Consider the following 22300-nt stretch of genomic DNA (forward strand, 5'->3'; position numbering starts at 1 on the left):
CTCCTTTTTCTCCTTTTTCTCCTTTTTCAATCTATTTAAGAATAATCGTGATATATCTTTGTTCTCTAACACTAATATCTTCTTTCTAATTCTTCCGAGAATTTTACGCAGTTTACATGTCTTTTACATCTCTTGTTATTTATCAAAATTGATAAATGACAAATTGATAAATGATAAATTGATAAATGACTACGAACTATTGTCTTTTTACAGAATACAGACTCTGTAAGCTATAACTGGATCGTGTTACTCCTTAACATCAGTGAGGTATTGGCAGACTTCATCCTGGTACTGCTTAACTGCCACTTTTATTCAACTTTGTATCCGAGGGTGCACAGCTGTTTCCGAATAGAGACAATCGACGACGTAGGAAACAATGATGAAATCGAGATGCGTGACATGGTCCAGCAATGGGTCGCCCGACACAGCGAGATGCCGGGTATTCAACCGCCTTGCTTGGAACGTACAGTGCTGGACAAAAGTATTGGCACAGCATGATTGTTATGATAGAAATGCTTATAACTACTAAACAAATTGATTTAAACAAAAAACTTTTTGACGTATTTATTTATTATCTATTCTAGTTTATTACATAACAAGAGCAACAATATAAATAAAATAATACGCAAAATAATAACAAAAATATATTTTTTGAACATTTTATGGGTGGACAAAACTATTGGCACAGTAGAATATTTACGCTTATAACTAATTACATAATAAACTTCTAATATTTTGTTGGCAGTCCTTTTCTTTTAAGGACTTCCTTTAATCTTCTGGGCATCGAGTGGACTAATTTTTTAGTGAATTCAGGTACAATATTGCTCCATTCCTGCAGAAGAACTTTCTTCAGTTCAGACTTGCTTGTGATATTATGTTTCCTAATTCTTTTTTCCAATTCGTTCCACACGTGCTCAATGGGATTCATATCGGGACTTTGAGGTGGTGTGTTTAATGTGTGGGCAGTATTATATATTATCCACTGACGAACAATATACGCCATATGTTTAGGATCTCGATCCTGCTGAAAATAGAAATCCCTGGGGAGGTTTAATTTTTGAGTACTTTTCAAAAGATTTTGCTTGAGTATATTTAAATATACATATTTATCCATTATCTCATCAATGAATATAAGTTCTCCTACACCCGATGATGCCATACATCCCCACACCATTAAACCACCACCCCCATGTTTCATGGTGGCTTGCAGATTCAGTTCGTCCATCTCTGTGTTGGGTTTTCGCCATACTAATATTCTGCCGTCAGATTTAAAAATATTAAACTTACTTTCATCTGAAAACATGATCTTTTCCCAAAAATCAGTATCTTTCGTAACAAACTCTTTCGCGAATTCCACTCTTTTCTTTTGGTTTATTTTACTGATGTAGGGCTTTCTTCGTGCTGCACGGGCAGAATAACCGGCATCCTTCAATACCCTACGTACAGTTTTGGTACTTACTTCTTTTTCACACTCAGCTTTTAACATCGAAGCAATTTCAGTCGAATTAGTTTTTGGATCCTTCTTTACAATATTTACGATTTTCCTTTTTTCTCGAATTGTTACCTTAGAAGGGCGACCACTCCTAATTTGATTCTCTAGATTTTCTTCACTTTTAAAGCGTTTTATGTTCGTCAGTGGATAATATATTGTTCGTCAGTGGATAATATATAATACTGCCGACACATTAAACACACCACCTCAAAGTCCCGATATGAATCCCATTGAGCACGTGTGGAACGAATTGGAAAAAAGAATTAGGAAACATAATATCACAAGCAAGTCTGAACTGAAGAAAGTTCTTCTGCAGGAATGGAGCAATATTGTACCTGAATTCACTAAAAAATTAGTCCACTCGATGCCCAGAAGATTAAAGGAAGTCCTTAAAAGAAAAGGACTGCCAACAAAATATTAGAAGTTTATTATGTAATTAGTTATAAGCGTAAATATTCTACTGTGCCAATAGTTTTGTCCACCCATAAAATGTTCAAAAAATATATTTTTGTTATTATTTTGCGTATTATTTTATTTATATTGTTGCTCTTGTTATGTAATAAACTAGAATAGATAATAAATAAATACGTCAAAAAGTTTTTTGTTTAAATCAATTTGTTTAGTAGTTATAAGCATTTCTATCATAACAATCATGCTGTGCCAATACTTTTGTCCAGCACTGTATATATTATCAACAAATAAAGGACGCGAAATATAGCACACTCTTCAACAACAAAACAAGATAAATATAATTAAAGTAAGTACAGGCGAAAATACTGCGGATATTTTTACGAAGGCACTGTGTAGAGAGAAATTTGAAAGGTTTAGGTCATGGATGAATGTAAACTAAGAGGAATGTAAATAAAGTAATAAGGTTTAAAGGTTCTATTAAGTAATTCGACAAATCATGTAAATCCGATAAGCAGTCGTTAAGAAGCATCTGGAAGAGTCGGTTGACAACAAGTGAGCGTGCGAGTAGGTTTACGAGGTCTTCAGAGTATAACATATGTGTATAACTGTTGTGTGTTGAATAAAGTGAACTATTTGAATTTCCGAATCCCTTCTATATCTTTACACTAAGTTATTAAATTCATAGTTTAATAAACAGGATATATACAAGGCACTTGTTCAGTTCAGCCTCACAATCTTCAATTTTGATGCACAAAGGAAATATTAATTGTTCATAAAGTACGACCTGCACTCTTTCTGGCAAACTATTGCCTATATACATTACATTAAATTTGGAATAATATTGCTTTGCGTAGGTTCTGATAATAAAACAATTGAACTATTTTTAACTGGCATTTGATATATCTATATCAACTGTTTCTTCTTTCAGCAATGCCCGTTTGTCTTCTTTACTAGTAGACTTTTATGAGGGGTCGAAGCAAATATGGTAATCTAGGTGCTCCAATTTTATCTGAAGATCATGAACTTCCAAGTGCTGAATGGTTTACACAGTTTCTAGATCACTTTGATCCAACTGATGCGCGTGTTTGGCAACAGGTAATAAGAATATATTAAATATTTCTTAATTTTTATTTTATAATATAAATCTTTTTATTATTTTTTCAGAGATATTTCGTAAACGTTAGGTTGGGGTTAGGTTGGAGAGCACTATAAGAAAGGTGGTCCAGTATTTTTGATGATAAGTGGTGAAGCTGCAGCAAATGCTAAATGGATGGCAGAAGGTCAATGGATCGAATATGCTAAGCAATTTGGGGCGCTATGTTTTCAAGTGGAACACCGCTTTTATGGACAAAGTCATCCTACTTCGTATGTAACATTGTTTATAAAATATATAATTGATACATTTTAAGTTATAATGTTACGTTTTTGTTATCTGCAGGGATCTCGGCGTGAAAAATTTAATGTATCTTTCATCGCAACAGGCACTTGCAGATTTGGCTTACTTTATAGAATTCATGAATATTAATTACAAGTTACCAGCTGGTACTAAATGGATTGCATTTGGAGGATCATATGCTGGATCATTAGCTGCTTGGTTGCGTAATAAATATCCTCATTTAGTACACGGGGCTGTTTCTGCTAGTGGTCCTTTATTAGCAGAAATTGATTTTCAGGGTAAATATAAGATACACTTAAATATAAAAAATATTTTATTTAAAACAGAAGTGTTTTATATTAATAATTATACTTTATAGAATACTTTGTTGTTGTTGAAAATGCCCTCAAAGAATATTCTGAAGCATGTGTAAATGCAATACTAGAAGCAAACAAACAATTTCATATAATGTTACATCGTCCTATCGGTCAACAAGGAATAGCTAAAAAATTTATGCAAGTAAAAGTAAAATTCTTCATTTACAAATCAAATATATCATTATTGAAAAATTATTTTTACTTATAGTTTATGTGATCCAATCAACGAACATACCAAACGTAATGATATTTCGAATTTGTATGAAACAATAGCAAGCATCTTTGCTGGTATTGTACAGTACAATAAAGACAATCGTAATAATTCCGCAATGGCTAATTTAACTATCGATAGTGCCTGCGACATATTAACGAACGAAACATTGGGTATTGCTATTGACAGACTTGCAATTTTGAGCACTAAAATATTACAAGCATCAGAAAAAAAGTGTTTGGATTATATGTATAATAAAATGATTCATAAACTTCGGAACATAACATGGGCTAGCGAAGAAGCAGAAGGGGGTAATGTATTTTTTTACTTATACTATTGCTGTTTTAATTTTTATTTATTGTATTTTAAAATATATTTCTTGTAGGACGTCAATGGACGTACCAAACGTGTACAGAATTTGGATTCTTTCAAACTTCGACAGCACGCCCAAAATTATTTAGTGAAACTTTCCCAGTAGATTTCTTTGTGCAACAATGCATTGATATATTTGGCCCAAGGTTTATTTAAAATTACGATAAATACATTTCTCAATTATGATAAATCATTAGCTATAAAATTATAACATTTCCGTATTCTAACAGGTACAATATTCATTTGCTGAATTCGGCAGTGAATAGAACAAATATTCTGTATGGAGGATTAGATTTAAAGACTACAAATGTAGTATTTGTACATGGATCAATTGATCCTTTATTGTCATTTATATTGATGGTGTGTACATATTAATTGAAATTTTTCATTTTTCGTGTAATACAAAAAATTTATTTATTATTATGACCATAGGTACTGCTCATTGTGCCAACATGTATCCTCCTTCCAAAAATGATCCACTTCAGTTGAAAGCTGCCAGAGTTGAGGTTGGACATTTAATAGATGAATGGCTGCATAATTAAATATGATATTTTTAACGCTGTGTGTGCTACATTTAACTACTTTGTGATAAGTAGTTTTTTATTTTTTTAAACAAAAATGATGTATTAAAAGAATTAAATTTATCTTATTAACTTTTTGAACAATTTGTATTTTCCTTTATGAACTTCTGTGAAACAATTATGATACATAAATATTTTTAGTTGAAACAATTCGTGCATAACTAAGACTAAAACTAACTATGTACGTACATAACAAGTTACTGAAGATACACGAGTGTTCACCATTCTGTGTTTATGTTTAAAGAACTAGAATGCATGTATAGATACAATCAAACAAGTTTGCCCATAATGGCACTATTACAATTTTTTGTAGATTATTGAAGTATTAAATAAATACATGTACAAACTTACTACGAATATCTTACGTCAATCAATGAATAAATACATATCTATTAATTATATATGTTCTATTCTTGACAAGCATGAGAAAAGATGTTCAACTGGTTAAAATAATACTAAACACAAATAATTAATTAAGGTGTTTTAAAATCTGCAAAAACAGATCCGACATGAATTTGAATAAGTGCAAAGTGTCTTAAAATGAGCACCATAACTAAATGAATTTTGATTCTGATATGTATAGCGTCGGCCTTTCCTTAACGGTACCATCTTCGAATATCGTTTCGTTATGAGTTTGTTCGATTCCTTTAAGGCGAGGCCAAGGTGCCCATTACAGATATTGATCAACCGAGTATGCGTATGATTTTCATAAAATATTGTCAATCCTATTATAATCGAACATTCTTATAATAGTTTGTATCGAATTCGTTTAAAAATTATTAGAATTCGTTTGATCAGTAATTATACATATACATATATTACTTTCTCATTTTTTTGGCATATCCTTCGATCAACTCGTGATCCTCCTACATTCACAACTTTCGTCTTTGACTTACGCTACTGCAGTATACGGTATTTACATTACGTAACAAGGTAGTAGTAAATAATTTACTGTATAACAGAACAATAAATGTAGGATGAATTAGTTTTTCTATCTATGAATCACGCTTAAAAATTCTCCTACGCAACGTTTGAATTGTTCACCATGTTGTTTTAAGTTTCCATTTTAAATGGAGTTACAAATTATTTCATAAATGATATAGCAGAATACATGGATGGATGGTGACTTAATGCTAAAAAGAAGATGAAATATAAGAAAATTTATCCACATGAAACTTTATTTCTAAAAAAAATGATTTTAAATATTTGTTAAACGTTTGTTATGATATATATGCATTTGGTAATATTTTATTTTACTAATTTCTTCGTCAAATGACTACAAAATATTGTTCTAAGAATATTAGATATACATATACATATTTCTTGAAAAAATTTGGGACAAAGATTTATAATTCATGTTAAATATACATTCTTCTAAGTAAACTTTGAATTGTAAATGGAAAACAATATACATTTTTGATATTCTAACTTAGAATTAGCTGAATTACTAGAAACAGTTAGTTGAATTTTAAACACAAGATTTTATACATGTTTCAAAATGTATATGTGTAATTTAGATCTAGAATATTATAGAAAATGTCAACGATCCACCTCAAAAGATTTTGAGATAGATGTGCTTTTCTATAAAAAATAAAGTTATTTAGAAATTAAAATTGAAATTAAAGCAATGTATGAATTCATCAATTTTTTTCTTAAAGAATCAGATCAATATATAAAATTCACATACTACTGTATTGAAGAAATAAAAAAGAGATGTTCTTATATATAAAAATACACATACACAAGAAGTATTTCACTTATGTAAACAAATTTGTCTGTACAAATATTTTTAAATCCAAATATTACCAAATAAACATTCAATTAATTATATCTTTCACATTCAACAAATAATCAAAAATACATTTGCTGAAATTAAAACTCTATATTGAAAGAAATTTACCTTACATTTTGTACGTATTTCCTAACATAAAGTCACCATCTTCCAGTGCGTCACCATTTATAAAATATGCATACAGCATAAAAAATACAACTTGCTTGTGATCTAATCGCGACTCGTCACAATAATCGATTCACCGAAAATCTCAAAAAAATAAGCGGTTCTAGGTAACCGATTTTATGTTTAGTATCTGTGATGAGACTGAGACTGCCTCCACTCGGGCGTAGAGTTACCGTGGTGATGATGATGATGATGATGATGGCGTTTCTTGTCAGAAATGCTGGCGTGCTTGTTAGACGGGTACGTGGCTACATCGCTCACAACTAATTCTGAACCATCTCTCTCGGTGTTGTTGCCACGGTAATTTTCTCGGTATCCTGGTTCATCCAGGGTCTCCTTGCGACGAAGAGGAGGATGATTGGTCTTATGACCGGCCGTCTCATGCAGATTTTCCCAAGCTTGACGGTAATATCGATTCAGTCCTCCTCGACTCTCAGAGGAACTGCTTCCAAAGCTGGCCACGGTATTGCAATCTGGAGATGCACGGTGTCGGTAATGCTTGCTGCTTCTACCGCGATTTCTGTGTGAATAGTTTAACAAATATTTATTATTATTTCAACTTCGAGACCTTTATGCATAATGATTTACTGGTAATATCTGTAGGTTGACAAAATGATAAGTTGTACAATTTTTCTATTTTATATAGAACATTAGTCGAATAAGACTATTGAATGGTAATTTGTTAAATTGATGTACAGAAGTAGTTTTCTAGAAAACTAATGTATAGAAGGTAACTTATAATTTGTAATATGTAAAATTTCACTAATAACATTAGTTGTATTGTGCAAGAGGGGCCAAGTAATATTTTATATTACTGTTTTATTTTTCTAACTTGAAAACAATACAATATTATTGTTGTGTTTAATTTATACACCTTGGATCTAAATTTATAGCATAAATGAAGTCAGGAGCGATTCTCTAGTTCAAACTAACACGAAAATAAAAAGATAAAATTGCGTCGAAGATTTCATTTTATAGAAAATCGTGTTTGGAAACTTATCACATAGGTATTCATGTATTTGATTGATTTTCGACTGGGTAGGAGTAAGGAATTGACAGGATGTTATTCTACATACGAAAATAAATTAAATTTTTTCGACCCGAAAATATAGAATAAGATTTATTCGCTTAGAGTTTAATTTTCAAGAAAATAAAATTTGAAAGTTTGTTGAATATGCGATTTCTTGACCGAATAGGATCAAACTTTATTTTCTTCAAAAGGAAGCTTCAAACGAAAAATTTCTATTTTACATTTTTATACGTAAAATAGTCTCTTGTCGATTATTTATTCCTGTATAGCTGGGAATGAAGCAAATATATATGTACTTGAAAAGTAACACATATACATTTTTTCGAAAATAAATGCTTCGATGTAATTTTGTTATTTTTATTTTGAATTTAGAATCTCGCTGATTTCATTCGCTTTAGACCCATAGTGTATTTCTAATTAATAATTTACGATCTTCCTTCTTTCTTCTTAGGAACATATATATACAGTAAGCAAGATATATATGCGGTTTGTTGTATTGTCGATTTGGCTTTCAGATATTTAGATTGTTCCTTATAGAAAATTCTTATTCAAATATTTCTGGTTTTTATTATAACACTTTAGTTGAGAAACTGAAGCCAAATCGATTGTTTCATTTTGTATTATGTATGTTTGTTTGGGAAACATAATTTAGCGAAGTGTAATTGAAGCAATTTGTAGTGAAATCATTAGCAATACCATCACCAATTTGAAGATGGAAGGAGCACCAAATAGTTAGATATAGATATATTAGGAGTTTATTATAATTTAAATCTCTTGTGATTTTTATTAAAATTATTTTACTATATATAGTGAGCCATTTTCTAGTAATCATCGCATTTTTCCTTCAGCATAGCTTATTGTACAACCAGAAACTTTATGAAACATTATCAAACTATGCTATTAAATAAATTTTAATATACACAGATATAATTGTGAATACAGAGATAGTAAATTTTAATTTGTTGAGATTATACAAATATGTTTAGTTGTCAATTTAAAGTTCTATATTTACAGTAACTTCCAAAATTGTTGTAACACTCTTTAAAACTGAATAACTGCTTAAAAATAGGACCGCACGGTTTGAATATTTTTGATAAGTTAGGAGGATTGGTTTACTAGATGACGTATAAAAAAAGTTCTAAAAAAATTGCAATTGGTTGGAATCGTCAAGAAAAAAAGTAAGGATCGCATTTCCCAAAATTTTTTCTTGGAATTGTAATGAAACTTTAAACAACATTTCGAACATTTCTATCAGTTATACATGTACATATATGCCGAAAATTTTATTAAAATTGGTTGTCGCGAAAACAAGCGACAGGCACCGAAAGACGTAAATTTTAGGCCATTTTTCACCATCTTTAAACGTTTGCAGCTCATAGCAACGTTAACCGATTTCGATGAAATTTTCAGCATGTATGTAACTGATATAAATGTCTAAAATGTATCGTTTAAATTTTCATTACAAGCTCAGACAAAGAAGTTGCGGAAAATATAATGTTTACTTTCTTTCTTGGCGATTCCGACCAGTTGTAGTTTTTTCAAAAAATTTTTTTATACTTGATCTAGTAAAATGATCTTCCTAATTTCTAAAAAAAATCCAAATCATTTGGTCCAATTTTAAAAAGGTTATTCAGTCTCAATGGGTATGGTAATTTTGAATGTCGCTGCAATTTTATACATTCAGTTTTATCGTATTGAGTCATAATTATATCATGCTATTATTTCTTATTATTTAAGCCTATAAATATCAGTTAATTAAAGTTATCTGACAATTTAATGATGCTCCACGTTTTTAACCCGAAGTAATAGAAGAGTTATATCAAATATAACAACAGGAAGTATTTTTACGACCAATGGAATATCGAAATACAAATAATTAAATGAAAGTTCGAAAACAGTTGAATATGTGCATTAGTACTAAATTGTTGAAACAATTCACATGTATTGAACAGAGGGAACATAGTGGGAAATAAAATATGGAAGTACAGCGACATTTCAAGTTGAAAAGTTAAAACCTTAGAATTAGGTATTAATACACTAACAAAATGTATAATCTAATTTAAATGTAACGACAAATTCTATTTAAAATTAAATTAAAAACAAAAAAGGAAACAAAAGATATATATTTCTATATTGCATAAATTGGCATATAGTGGAAATATCTAGTTTGTGCAAACCTATAACATAAACCAGCAAGCAAGTAGAAACATCCAGTTTGCTCAAGTCCGTATAATTCACGAATGGAGTCAATAGGTTGATCACGTGCCGGTTTATTTGATTTAAACATTGATATTATCGAATCGAAACTATCTCTTGAACGCCCTTGTTCAAAAGTGTTAGGACATCTCGTATTTTTAATAAAATGTTGGTATTTGGTATAGATCATGAATTTTCAATTACAAGCCTGTTTTAATAAAATCATTATGTATATTAGTAGTGTATAATTTCTTCACTGTACAAATACTATTTCTTGATGTTTTTATTATATATTTAATTTTTTCCAATTTTGAGCTAATATAATAACTGTTTTATGACTTTTGAGCGATGGTGTATAACGTCCCTCGACAACAAGATTTGAACGTTAAAGAGTTAATAAAAAATCAGTGCGAATATCAGTTTAGAACAACTTTTCATGCGAATTGAGTTATGTTTAACAGTCAACAAAATATTATTATATTTCTTCCGCTAATTACTCGTTTATTTGCGATTACTTCGTCTTATTAAGCTATCTAGCAATTACTTTTCCTTTATTTATTTAAATCACGAACCATTATTAATCGATGGGCAAGTTATCTTAATTCAGAGACAAATAATTTTCAGAAACTGAGCAAATTTATATATATATGTATATATGGAATTTATATTCCATTTATATTTATATTATATATTTATATATTTTCAATTTGGAAGTTACTGTAAATATATATATATATATATGTCGGAGATGAAGGGACACCGGGCCCCCCCGTTGGAATTATTTGGAAAAGCCTCAATACTGTAGCATTTACGAAATAACCCAGACACAGTCATTCGAAACTTGAGACAATGAGCTTAGGCTCGAGGCGACAACCGGTCGCCGAGCGTAGCCACGGTCACGGGATGAACGTTTCACCTAACAGAGATATAAAGTAACATAGCTTTCCTTTAAAGAATTGGCAGTACAGACACTTGACAATAAGACATTCCAACAGCCCCGCAGCTCGCCACACACAGACCCCATTCTTTGGGCCAGATGATCGCCAGATGCCGATGCATCGTTTACAGTTTATGTTCAGATAACCTGAGGAACCGTTACAAATCTTAGGACTTAGTTAACTGGAGTCCTTCAGATTGACAAACAGTCTTTATTCTATCAGCCTGTAAATCTGTCACCTATTGCGGGAAGTTATGGGAAAGCCTGATTTGGTCACGTACGACGTTGCCTGCTAGGAACTCTCTCTCTAGGGCGGCTAGCATCCTTTTCTAACCGCCAACATAGAAATTGACCAATTAACAGCAGCGTCTATTTCCCTCACCCTCCGAGTGGAGGCTTTCTTTGACGAATCCGATGATCTCGTGCCCTTAGGCACACCCCATCATAATTTTCCTCTGCAGCGTCGTCGCGACGGAAAGTCATTCTTTTCTGGCAATCTGATTAGCTAAGAGTCAATCAAGTGTTCCTAATATCACGAGTAGTAAGTCGAGTCCGACTTAGACTTTGAAGCAAAGTATATTCGTTATCCCGTGGACCGTGGATTCGCTATATCGAACCTAGGGCCATTGTCATTAGCGTCCAGCTACCGCGTCCGATTGTCAATCTTGTATCAGCCATACTTGTGTAATAAATATCTGTGCGACAACCATGAACAACACTGGTGAAGATTCATTATACGCCCCTACCGTCAACCCGACATATATATACACATACTACTACCATACGTATACTAGTGGAAATCCTAACACTGTGTACTTATATTGTATGTTAATATCAATATATAGTAATAGACATTAATACCAATACTAATACTATGAGATATTGAACATCATCCTAATAATTTTACTTTTGATAAATAAATAATTAGTTGCGGGGTTAGGGATTTCCACCTTTTGCACTCTGCTCAAGCGTGTCTGCTTAGTTACTTTTCAGAGATATAATGTTTGTCCAGGCGAGGTACTGACGAAACGTTTCAATAAAAGCACAACAATATGCATATAGCAAGTGGCATTAATATTCGGCAATGTATTACGGCAGATATTCTGTTACTGTACCTACAGATACAATTTTGGTAGGACAAATACAGATTATATTACTGTGTCTACAGATACTTGTCCTACAAAAGTTGTCCACTTGGAACATCATTTTTATTCCAAATAATAAAGGAAATTGTCACTTGCGAAAGTTGTAAGGTTAACGAATGAAGAATTCACCACTCGATTTATGTAACAGACGAAATTACAATATATACTAGGCAGTACTGCTACCCACCGATGAATCAAGAGAAGACACAGTCTCGATTTGAAGCTTTGTTATTCCAAGAAATAATTAGACCGTCCACTTCACCGTATAACTCTGTTTTATGGGTTGTATCGAAAATATCGGACGCCGATAACACTGAAGATGGGTGCAGGATAATTAATTTTCGTGCATTGAACGAAAAAACCAAAGCGACAAGTATCCACTATCTCAAATTACCGAAACTCTGGACCCACTGAGAGGTGCAAAGTATTTCTCGATCTTTGATCTGGCAAATGATTTGCAACGTTTAATATATCAAGTATTAACTCAATGAAATATAAATTCAAAATTATTTGAATGATGTAGAAGTCTACTTTTCATCTTCATAGGAAGTTAAAATTTAAAGATTGTTGAATCATCTCAGAAATCGCGGATTCCCAACTAATATAAGCGGAGTTTTGCGTAAAGAAATTACGTACTTAGGGCATAATTTTTACCGACGGTGTCAAACCAGGTCCAAGGAAACTCCATGCGGCAGAAAATTGTCTTACTCCAAAGTCTAATCCAACAATCCAGAATCCAAGGACGTCAAACAATTCTTAGAATTGACAAGTCACATATTATCGTCGTTATCAGAGACTATTATGTTAACGCTAGTATCAGTATTCAGCTACTAGTATCAGTATTGAGCCAAGATGAAATTGGTCGCGATTTACCGGTTCCATATGGTTCTCGCAATTTATACCCAGTCGGAAAGAATTATTCAGCAACTGAGAAAGAATGCCTGGCTATGATATATGCTACGCAATATTTCCGACATTATGTGTTCGTAAATTTGCACTCATTACTCACTATCGACCCTTAGTTTAACTATAGTCAGTTAAAGATCCTATTTCCATTAAATGGAAATTAATGTTGCTAGAGTACAAATGCAATATCGTACTCAAACCTGGGGAACGAAACCAGGACGGAATCGTGCTGTCTCGTAATTCAGTGGTCTTCCTTTAATCGTTCTTCACTTATCCAAGATAAATCGGTTATCGTGTTTAAGGAATAGAACGAAATCCAGGAAGGTTTACATACAGCGTACCTTCTAGCAATTCGAACGAAGAACCAATTACAGCGCCACGTCCATCCGTAAAAAGAGGAAAAGTTCACCAGGAAGCAACCAACACAACAACGAAAAACTTTGGTGCACCGTTCCTCAAATTCACATGGAAGGCGTTATAAACTCATACGATTCAATCATTTCACGATAAGTCTGAACAATAAATAAAATACTAATAATTCAGAAAGGGATCTAATAACATTGGACGAAGGAGAAACCGAAGAAACTACTTCACTTGAAAATCATAACCCATTGAGTGAAATAGAGAAATCACGCGATTAAAGCCTGCAATCCCGTCTATTCTTAGTCTATAAGAATATAGACCCCAGAAATTCTGGAAAGCACTTGAACGCAGTTGAGAAGTATTGTTCCCGATGAAGAATCTGATACAGATATATCTGTTACGTCGGCCGACTCTCTACCTGAGCCGGACCTCACATCGCGGACGGATGGCAGCCAGATGTCCGCACATCCTTATCGCGTACTCTTGAAAACACTCGCAGCCTGACTATAAATCTCAGAAAACTCTGGCGAAAGTCTTTCATTGCAAACAAGGGCTTTTCCACGAAAGCGTTTTCTAAGGTTTCTGGTTAGCGTCTGGAAAACACGTGAACGCTAAGTGTTCACACGTGCGATGCCTCCTACTCCCAACTTTCCATCGAGGGTGGCTAATACCCTTCCTAGTCCATCGATAGTCTTACTAACCAATAGAAACAATTTCTATTACCCTCACTTCTCCAACCAAAAACTGTCATCAACAAATCAGATGATTCCGTGCGTTAGACACACCCTTCCTTAGCTCACCTCCGACACAGCATCGTCACGATCAAGTCAGTTCGTCTTCGTCGTCAATTCAGTCAACATGTCTACAACGATCGCTCAGTCCAACGAACTCACTGAGAAGCATCGTAAAGTCGCAATCTAACATTCTAACCGATCAGTCGCAGTCGAAAACTCTCTGTACGGTGAGTCGACTGCGAACCTCCGAGCCAAACGGACCTCTCAGCCCTAAAAAAAAAAAAAAAGGGACAGCTGACCCAGACCCGAACAGTGCGCGCGCCAACTAGACAATCTTTCGCGTAGAGAAAGTCTAAGTGAAAAAAAAAAAGAAAAAAGTGACAGAAAGTGGAAAATTGATTAGTGACACCATCGCTATAAATAGGAAAAAAAAATAATAACAACAAAATAAATAAAAAAATAGGCGACATCGATAATGAAGCAGAAAGCAAAAAAACGGAACCCTCCGTAATCCCAACAAAAAAAACGAGTAAAAGAAAAGCAATCTCGCCAAAAACGGACAAAGAAAACAACATTAGCATAAGACTTTCCGCGCAAAAAACGCGGAAACTCAACCCACAACCAAAACTAGTGGGAAGGTCCAAAAGACTACCAGACAACCCGGAAAACACAGAAGAAGATCTCGTTCTAATCCAAGAAGAAAACAATACACAAGATCCCACCGTCAAAGAAAGCAAAACCATGAAAACTACAAGAAGCCCTCCCTCACCAGTGATACCAACAAAAAACAGATTTGAAGTGTTACAAACACAGGAAACCACCATACCTCAACAACAGAATCACACTCAAGCAACGTCAACAAAAGAATCAACAATACAAAATGCGATCGTGGAAGCCATAAGAAAGAAGAACAATGAAATGCGAATCAAAGCAAACAGGAGGACTACGTCCACATTGGGAACACCACACACCCAAGAAAAATCAAACGACACACGAACAAACAGCCCCCTCGCCCCACCTAGGAGGCCGCCGACACCACAAAATCAACACACTCATCTGATCAAACCAAAAGAGCAACCCCCACCGACAAAGACACCGATGGAACAAGCACAACAGGAACAGCCCACCAACCACCCCACAGAGGAACAACAGGACGCCCCCTCACCCACAAAAGGTAACAGGCCCCCGCCAATCAACATAACTCATCAAGACCCAAAAGACACCATTGCTCTCTTACAAGACGCTCTCAAAATCAAAAACTTTCACATCAACAGAATACACGCGAACAAACACGCTCTATACCTACATAATCTAAGCGACTACATTAAAGCAAAAGAATTACTGATAACAACAAACACAACGTTCTACACATACACACCAAAAGCACAAAAACAACACACGTTCCTATTAAAAGGACTAGACATTAACCTCACAGAGACAGAAATACTAGAAGACTTACAAGCATTAAAAATAGACGACATACAGTTTACGAAAGTATCGCGCTTCTCGACAAGAAAGTCAAGGGAAAGTAACAGACTGCTCCCAATATACATAGTACAGGTATCCCCCAATAGCAACGTCGTGAAATTACAAAAAATAAATAGACTAAGCTACTATAAAATAACGTGGGAAAAAATAAGAAAAAATGACATTACCCAATGCCACAAATGCCAACGATTAGGCCACACAGCACAAAACTGCAACCTAATCTACCGCTGTGTAAAATGCACCGAGCCCCATGGCCCAGGCGAGTGCAAAATAAAAAAAGACGATACAATCACAAAGGATAAAATATTCTGCGTCAACTGCAAAAGCTACGGACACCCCGCGTCATACAAAGGGTGCCCCAAAATCATAGAGCTGCGCCAAAAACTTTCAGAAAAAATTAAAAAAGACAAAGAAACAAAAATCAAACGACTAGAACAGATAAGCCGAAAATACACCCCAGAACTAAAGTTCTCGGACGCAGTGAAACAACAAGCAAGACCAAAGCAGGAAATCGAAAACCCCCCTCACACAATAAACCCAAAACTAGATTCGCGGGCAAACCAAATCCCAATTACAACCGAGATCATCCCTCAACAAATAATATTAAACGCTTTCGAAGATTTTAAAAAATGTATCATCCAAGCACTAAATCAACAACAAATACAACTCAACGAATTAAAAAATGCAATATCATCGCACGAAGACAGGTTCAACACCATCTTCAACTCCTTAGATATCGCAGTCGACAATTAGCCAAAACACACCAAACCAACAAACACAACATAAAACATCCAAATTAGATTTAAAACACCTGAAAATAATTGCAATAAATGCAAACTCTCTAATCTCAAACCAAAAAAGATACAGTATGCTAACCCTAATAAACAAAGAAACCCCCGACATCGTACTCATCTCAGAAACAAAACTGAACAAAAGACACAAAGTATCCTTCAAAAACTACTCCATAATAAGACACGACAGACCAAACGCTATCCAAGGAGGAGGAACGGCAATCCTCATAAAAAACCCCTTGAAATTCAAAGAAATCCAAAACGACAAAATAACAAATTTTAAAACCCTGGAGACGACAACCATAAAAATAAAAATAAACAAAAAGGAAAACTTACTCATCACCGCAGCCTACGCATCCTACGGAAACGAAAAAGAATTTAACGACGAATTCAATAACCTCTTCGAACTTTTACAGCTCGACAAACAAGAAAACTTCCACATAATAGCCGGCGACCTTAACGCAAAACACACAAGCTGGAAAAACCCACTAAACAATACGAGAGGAAACTTCATCAGAAACTGGCTAGACAATAAAAGCATACACTACAAAACAAACCTTTACAGCTCCGAGCTACCCTCCTACCCAAAAGGAGGCTCATACCTCGACATATGCCTAACAGATGCACGACTAAAAATCCAAAACTTACGACCAAATAACACGCTCAAAACCCTAGACTACGACAGCGACCATAAAGCCATACTCTTACAGATAAACAAAAACACATCCGACTACCTAACACTTGAAACACAAACCGAAACCCCCAAGTACAACTACAAAAAGACAAACTGGAAAAAATTCCAAAAACTACTCGATCAGAAATGCGACCTAAATATCTACAACAACGTCAACCTAACAAACAGACAAATCGACACATACATAGACGAAATCGAAAAACACATACAAAGCGCACTCCAAAAATCCGTCCCAACCTACAAACAAAAAAACTCCTGCGATCTATATATCAACAACAAAATAAAAGAACTACAACGAGACAAAAGCTACATACTCTCCAAAATAAACAATATAAAACACAACTACTCTTACGACAAAAGAGAGGAATTAGAATACCTAAAATACCTACTACACAAAATAAAATTACAACAGAAACAAGAATTCGCAAACTCTATAAACCTCTACTGGTCAAACAAAATAAAAAATATCTCCAAAAACGACTCAGCCAACATGTTCCCACAAATAAATCAAATCTTCAGACCGAAAGAACAAAACCCCAGCACTCCGCTCAAATTGCCCCCAGAGAAAGCTCCCCTCATCCAAGAAGCAGGTATAGAGATACACAACACCAGCAAAGACACCGAGAATAACTTCATAATAACTAAAACAACAGAAAAACTAGACATCATAGGCACCCACTTCTCCAAAACACATACCCAAAACGAACACATGGGCCGAGAAGAATTAAACAGAATCATCATCGCAGAAACAAACAAACTCAAAAACGAAATAGAACAAGACATAACGCTAAACAAAACAGTCTGCACGTTCTCAAACGAAAACACCTCAGACAATCCCAAACAACCAGAAACAGAAATAAATTACTTTACAAATTATAACCAACTAAACAAAATCTTCGCCAAGCTAAATAATAAAAAATCCTCCGGCTTCGACGGCATCCCGAACATCTCACTTAAGCACCTACCAAACAAAATAAAATGGTACTACACAGTAATATTCAACAAGCGCTAAACAACGCATACTTCCCGAAAAAGTGGAAAAAAGCCAAAATAATAGCAATCACAAAAAAAAATAAAGACGGCTCATCACTCACAAACCTACGACCAATAAGTCTCCTCCCCAACATAAGCAAAGTATTTGAAGTAGTCATCAATAACCCCCTAACTACATTCTGCAAAAAAAAAAACATTATACCAGAAAACCAATTTGGCTTCCGACACAAACACTCCACACTACACGCGACAAACAAACTCACGTCAGACATCTGCTGGGCACTAAACGCAAAACAACGAGTAGCCGCCTGCTTAATATATCTCGAAAAAGCCTTCGACACAGTCTGGACCACAGGCCTCATTTATAAATTAATAAAAAAAAACTTCCCGAGATACTTAATCAAAATAATATGGGACATGATTACAAACAGAACATTCCTAATGACCGAGGACTCCCATACATCGAACAAAGAATTCACCATAAAAAACGGACTCCAACAAGGAACTGTAAACTCCCCGCTACTCTTCAACATATACAACAGTGACATATTAAACCTGTTCGACATGAACAAATCTACCCACAAACGCTCCATAGCCTTCGCAGACGACCTAATCATCTACGTAACAGGCCGCAAAACTAAAACAATAAACACAGACCTCCAAGAACTATTCGACAAAATCAATGATTACTACCACACATGGAAACTAAGAATTAACGCAAACAAATGCGAAAGCATACTGTTCAAACCCAAAACCAGCGAAATCGGCCCAGCAGAAAGAAAACACTGCAAAAATTTCCAATTAAAAGAAAAGTCATCCGAAGAGACAATCATACCACACAAAAACTGCGTAAAGTACCTAGGCATAAACATAGATGACAAACTAAATTACAAACAACACATAGAAACCCAACTCGCCAAGGCCAATAAAGCATTCTGGAGATCAAAGAGACTATTTTACTTGAAACATCTCAAGAATAATGTAAAAACATTATGCTACCAAGCTCTAATTAGACCAATTATAACATACGGTTGCCCAATCTGGTACAACATACCAGCATCGCTAATGGAGAGAATCCGCGTTTTCGAAAGAAAATGCATTAGAGCTTGCCAAAATGCGTACAGATCCGAACAGAGCGGATACAAAAAATATATAAAAAACAAAAAAATCTACGACCTAGCCAACATTCACCGCATTGACTGTCACATACTAAAACTAGCAAGAAATCATTTCGCACAAGCGTCAAAAATAAAAGAAAACAGCCTAATCTTCAGCGGCTTATACCCAAACGTACAATATTACAAAAACACAATGAAAACAGGCTACATCCCCCCAGAAGCGTTCCTATACCTAGACGAAAAAAATTACCTCCAAGACCAAAACAATATCCCGATAATTTTCCACATAAAAAGAAAAATAGGGATAAAAACGATACTCTACGAGGAAAACCTAAACGGACTGACTGCAGACACCAGGTGGAGGTACAACATGGCCCTCCCCCAAAAAGACACTAAAGACAAACACAGAAGAAACACAAAAAAATATTGGTGGATTCCAAACTCATAAGAAAATATAAGTGAAAACTACCAATTCGACAAAAAAAAAAAAAAAAAAAAACCATTTCTACCACCGTATAACCTAGATGTAAGTACTGTAAATATGTAAATACTATAATCATTGTAAATAATATAATTTAACACCCCCTCCCCTTCCCTCTCATCCCCCCCCCCCCAAAAAAAAATCCCACAACGCATAAAAGTAATACACCGAGGAGTCCTGTTTTGCGGCCAAGTTTCAGGACAAAATACAACACACACAAGAATACACAAAAATCACGCACCAATGCGACTTAAACCCAAAAAAACAAAAAAATAAACGCAAAAACCGAAAATCCACGACACATATTAGACCATGGCTACGTCGTACCGACGCGTATCGGTACTTTTGCCTAAACACACTATACTCAATTCATTGTTTATTGTGAATCTCAAAAATGTACAAAAAAATCAAATATTGGCTAAATAAACTATTTAAAAAAAAAAAAAAACTCTCTGTACGGTCGCGTCCAAATCAGTCACATTGTATAAGATATAACTCGAACATTCTAGTGGTAACTTCCGATACTATTTAAACCGACACCTTATATAAACTGTAAGTATTACTGTGATACAAATATATATTTATTCTACAACCGTAGAATAAGTTGCATTCAGTGAATCACCCCGGTTATCCTAAACGAAACGCGGGGAGCGACCATTTCGCGGCGTCGATTAGCCGAATCGTAGCGAGAACTTACGCCTCTCGCTGACGCGTTTCCTCGCGACCGCGTCTCTTCGCGAACGATCGCAACAATATCACTCTCCTAAGATTCACAACCCGAGGTAGAAGACAACCACGAGCCCTGTAAAATAAACATATACGGAGAAATATTTATCGCTCTAATGGAAAAAGATGTACATTTAATATGTACATTTAATAAGTCCGTAAATTGTTACTTAAAAGCTGCCAGGGGAAGAATTCTTGCTGATGTCGGTTACTTGGAAAAAAGTCACCTGCCAAGGAGAATCCGCAGGAAGGACAATTAACCATTTTTTAATCAATTAAGAAATTTTTCCATGAAACTAAAATAAATTGGTCATAAAATATATCTTTGAAGAACTGAAAGACGAAAATATCGTCACAGTACTACGAAACTTGAAAACTATATTCAAGGAAATGAGAACAATAGCCGTTATATTCTCATTGGGAAAGAACCAGAATCAACCCGTCATGCGGGAATACTAAACTCTCATCTGAAAAATACTCAAAAACACCAACGTAGAAATTACTCTATATATGGAAACAAGTATAGCACCTCCAGGGGATATTCGAGAAGAGTTCATAGAAGAAACACATAGCAGTATACAAACGAATCACCAAAACCTAAAGATGCTTCAGAATAAGACATTCATCTCGAGGAATGAAAAACGATGCACAAGAATTAATCAGAAAATGCAAAAGCTGCGAAAAACAACAGTTGGTAAGAGCGAAAATTCCACAACTCATGTTTATTACAGACAATATATAGAAAAACCTGCCATGTACCAACGATGCAAGACAACGTAACCAAAAACTGCATAGCTGTTGCGATATCGAACACCGGAGCCACAACAATAGCAGATACCTTTGCAACGATTTTAATTCCCATCTTCGGAACATTACGTGCAATCCTCACAGACAAAGGAACAAACTTTTCAGTTGGATTCAGAATCAATCTTTCATTCGACTCAGGAGAAGTTATATTTTATGGGAAGTCAAATGTTTTATTACGGTGAAGTTTTGAATGATACAAAGTCGAAACTGGTAATGGCGATAACATACCACGGTTCCACGGCGTTAAGTAGGACATAGTAAATTTAGGTATCGACCGAGCGGAAAAGGCTCGTGGATCTCGCGCCTGGCGCAGACCAACGTTGAATATTATTCCACGTGAGAATTACAGGACCGTTTTTTCAAATTATGGACAATTTCGCGGAATTCTTTTTTATGAGATAGACGTGATCAACAGTCGCGCAAGATGCAGCGAGAACCCGACGACGAAATGTTACCATTGATTGAAACAAACTTTACATAATGCGCCGGTATTAATTTCTAGAGCGTTTTAATTAAATGTATTATGCCCGTAAAAATACACACAACAATACGACACAAATAATAGTAAATCCTAGGCTAAATTTAAAAAATAGTATTTGTAGCATCCATACTATTTTGCACTTTTCTATAATGGAATTGACCGATATGCCTTTTAAGGAATTCGTATCATTTAAAAATATTATTTTGTACTTAACGTGTTTCTATATTTATTATTATTTTGCTATTATCCTATTAATTTGAGTTATAATGTGAGGTAATCTGTCGAGTAATCAGTAAAGAGCTAATTATAATATTGTTTTTGAAAACAGATCTGAATTAATGTCAAGCCTCATGGATATTTTCCACCGAGTCATTAATATATAAAACACGTGAAATCTCGGTTTTCACGCAGTTTGACAGGACGAAAGAAGGAAATTTAACAGGAACGAAGGAAATTAGTGTATGAACACGCCGTTCACTTACGATCGATCAAGGTAGAAAGTGGTTACGGGGACAGTGTAGGGCGAGCGAAGAATAGTGGATAAGAATGGGAAACGGATCAGCCGAATGACTGGCAGTCAGAACAATAGGCCTGGCGAATTCTAAGTGCTCCGCGTTTTCATGTCAAAAGCAAT

At 34.6% G+C, this 22300-nt stretch overlaps 2 protein-coding genes and 1 pseudogene across 2 annotated transcripts in view; 2 read left to right on the top strand and 1 right to left on the bottom strand.

Moving 5' to 3' along the window:
* Positions 1 to 22300, bottom strand: part of LOC132915621 (POU domain, class 6, transcription factor 2-like) — a 455505-nt gene that overhangs the window by 349551 nt on the left and 83654 nt on the right. The window lies entirely within an intron of this gene.
* LOC132915604 (putative serine protease K12H4.7) lies at positions 2709 to 5043 on the top strand (annotated as a pseudogene).
* The window catches only part of LOC132915620 (POU domain, class 6, transcription factor 2-like), a 128556-nt gene continuing 120712 nt past the window's right edge, over positions 14457 to 22300 (top strand). The window contains exon 1 of the mRNA XM_060975459.1: positions 14457 to 15261. Coding sequence (XP_060831442.1) covers positions 14829 to 15261 — 433 coding nt within the window. The 5' untranslated portion in view covers positions 14457 to 14828. The remainder of the gene's footprint in view (positions 15262 to 22300) is intronic.

The sequence above is a fragment of the Bombus pascuorum genome, unplaced genomic scaffold (genome assembly GCF_905332965.1).
Source record: "Bombus pascuorum unplaced genomic scaffold, iyBomPasc1.1, whole genome shotgun sequence".
Taxonomy (NCBI): domain Eukaryota; kingdom Metazoa; phylum Arthropoda; class Insecta; order Hymenoptera; family Apidae; genus Bombus; species Bombus pascuorum.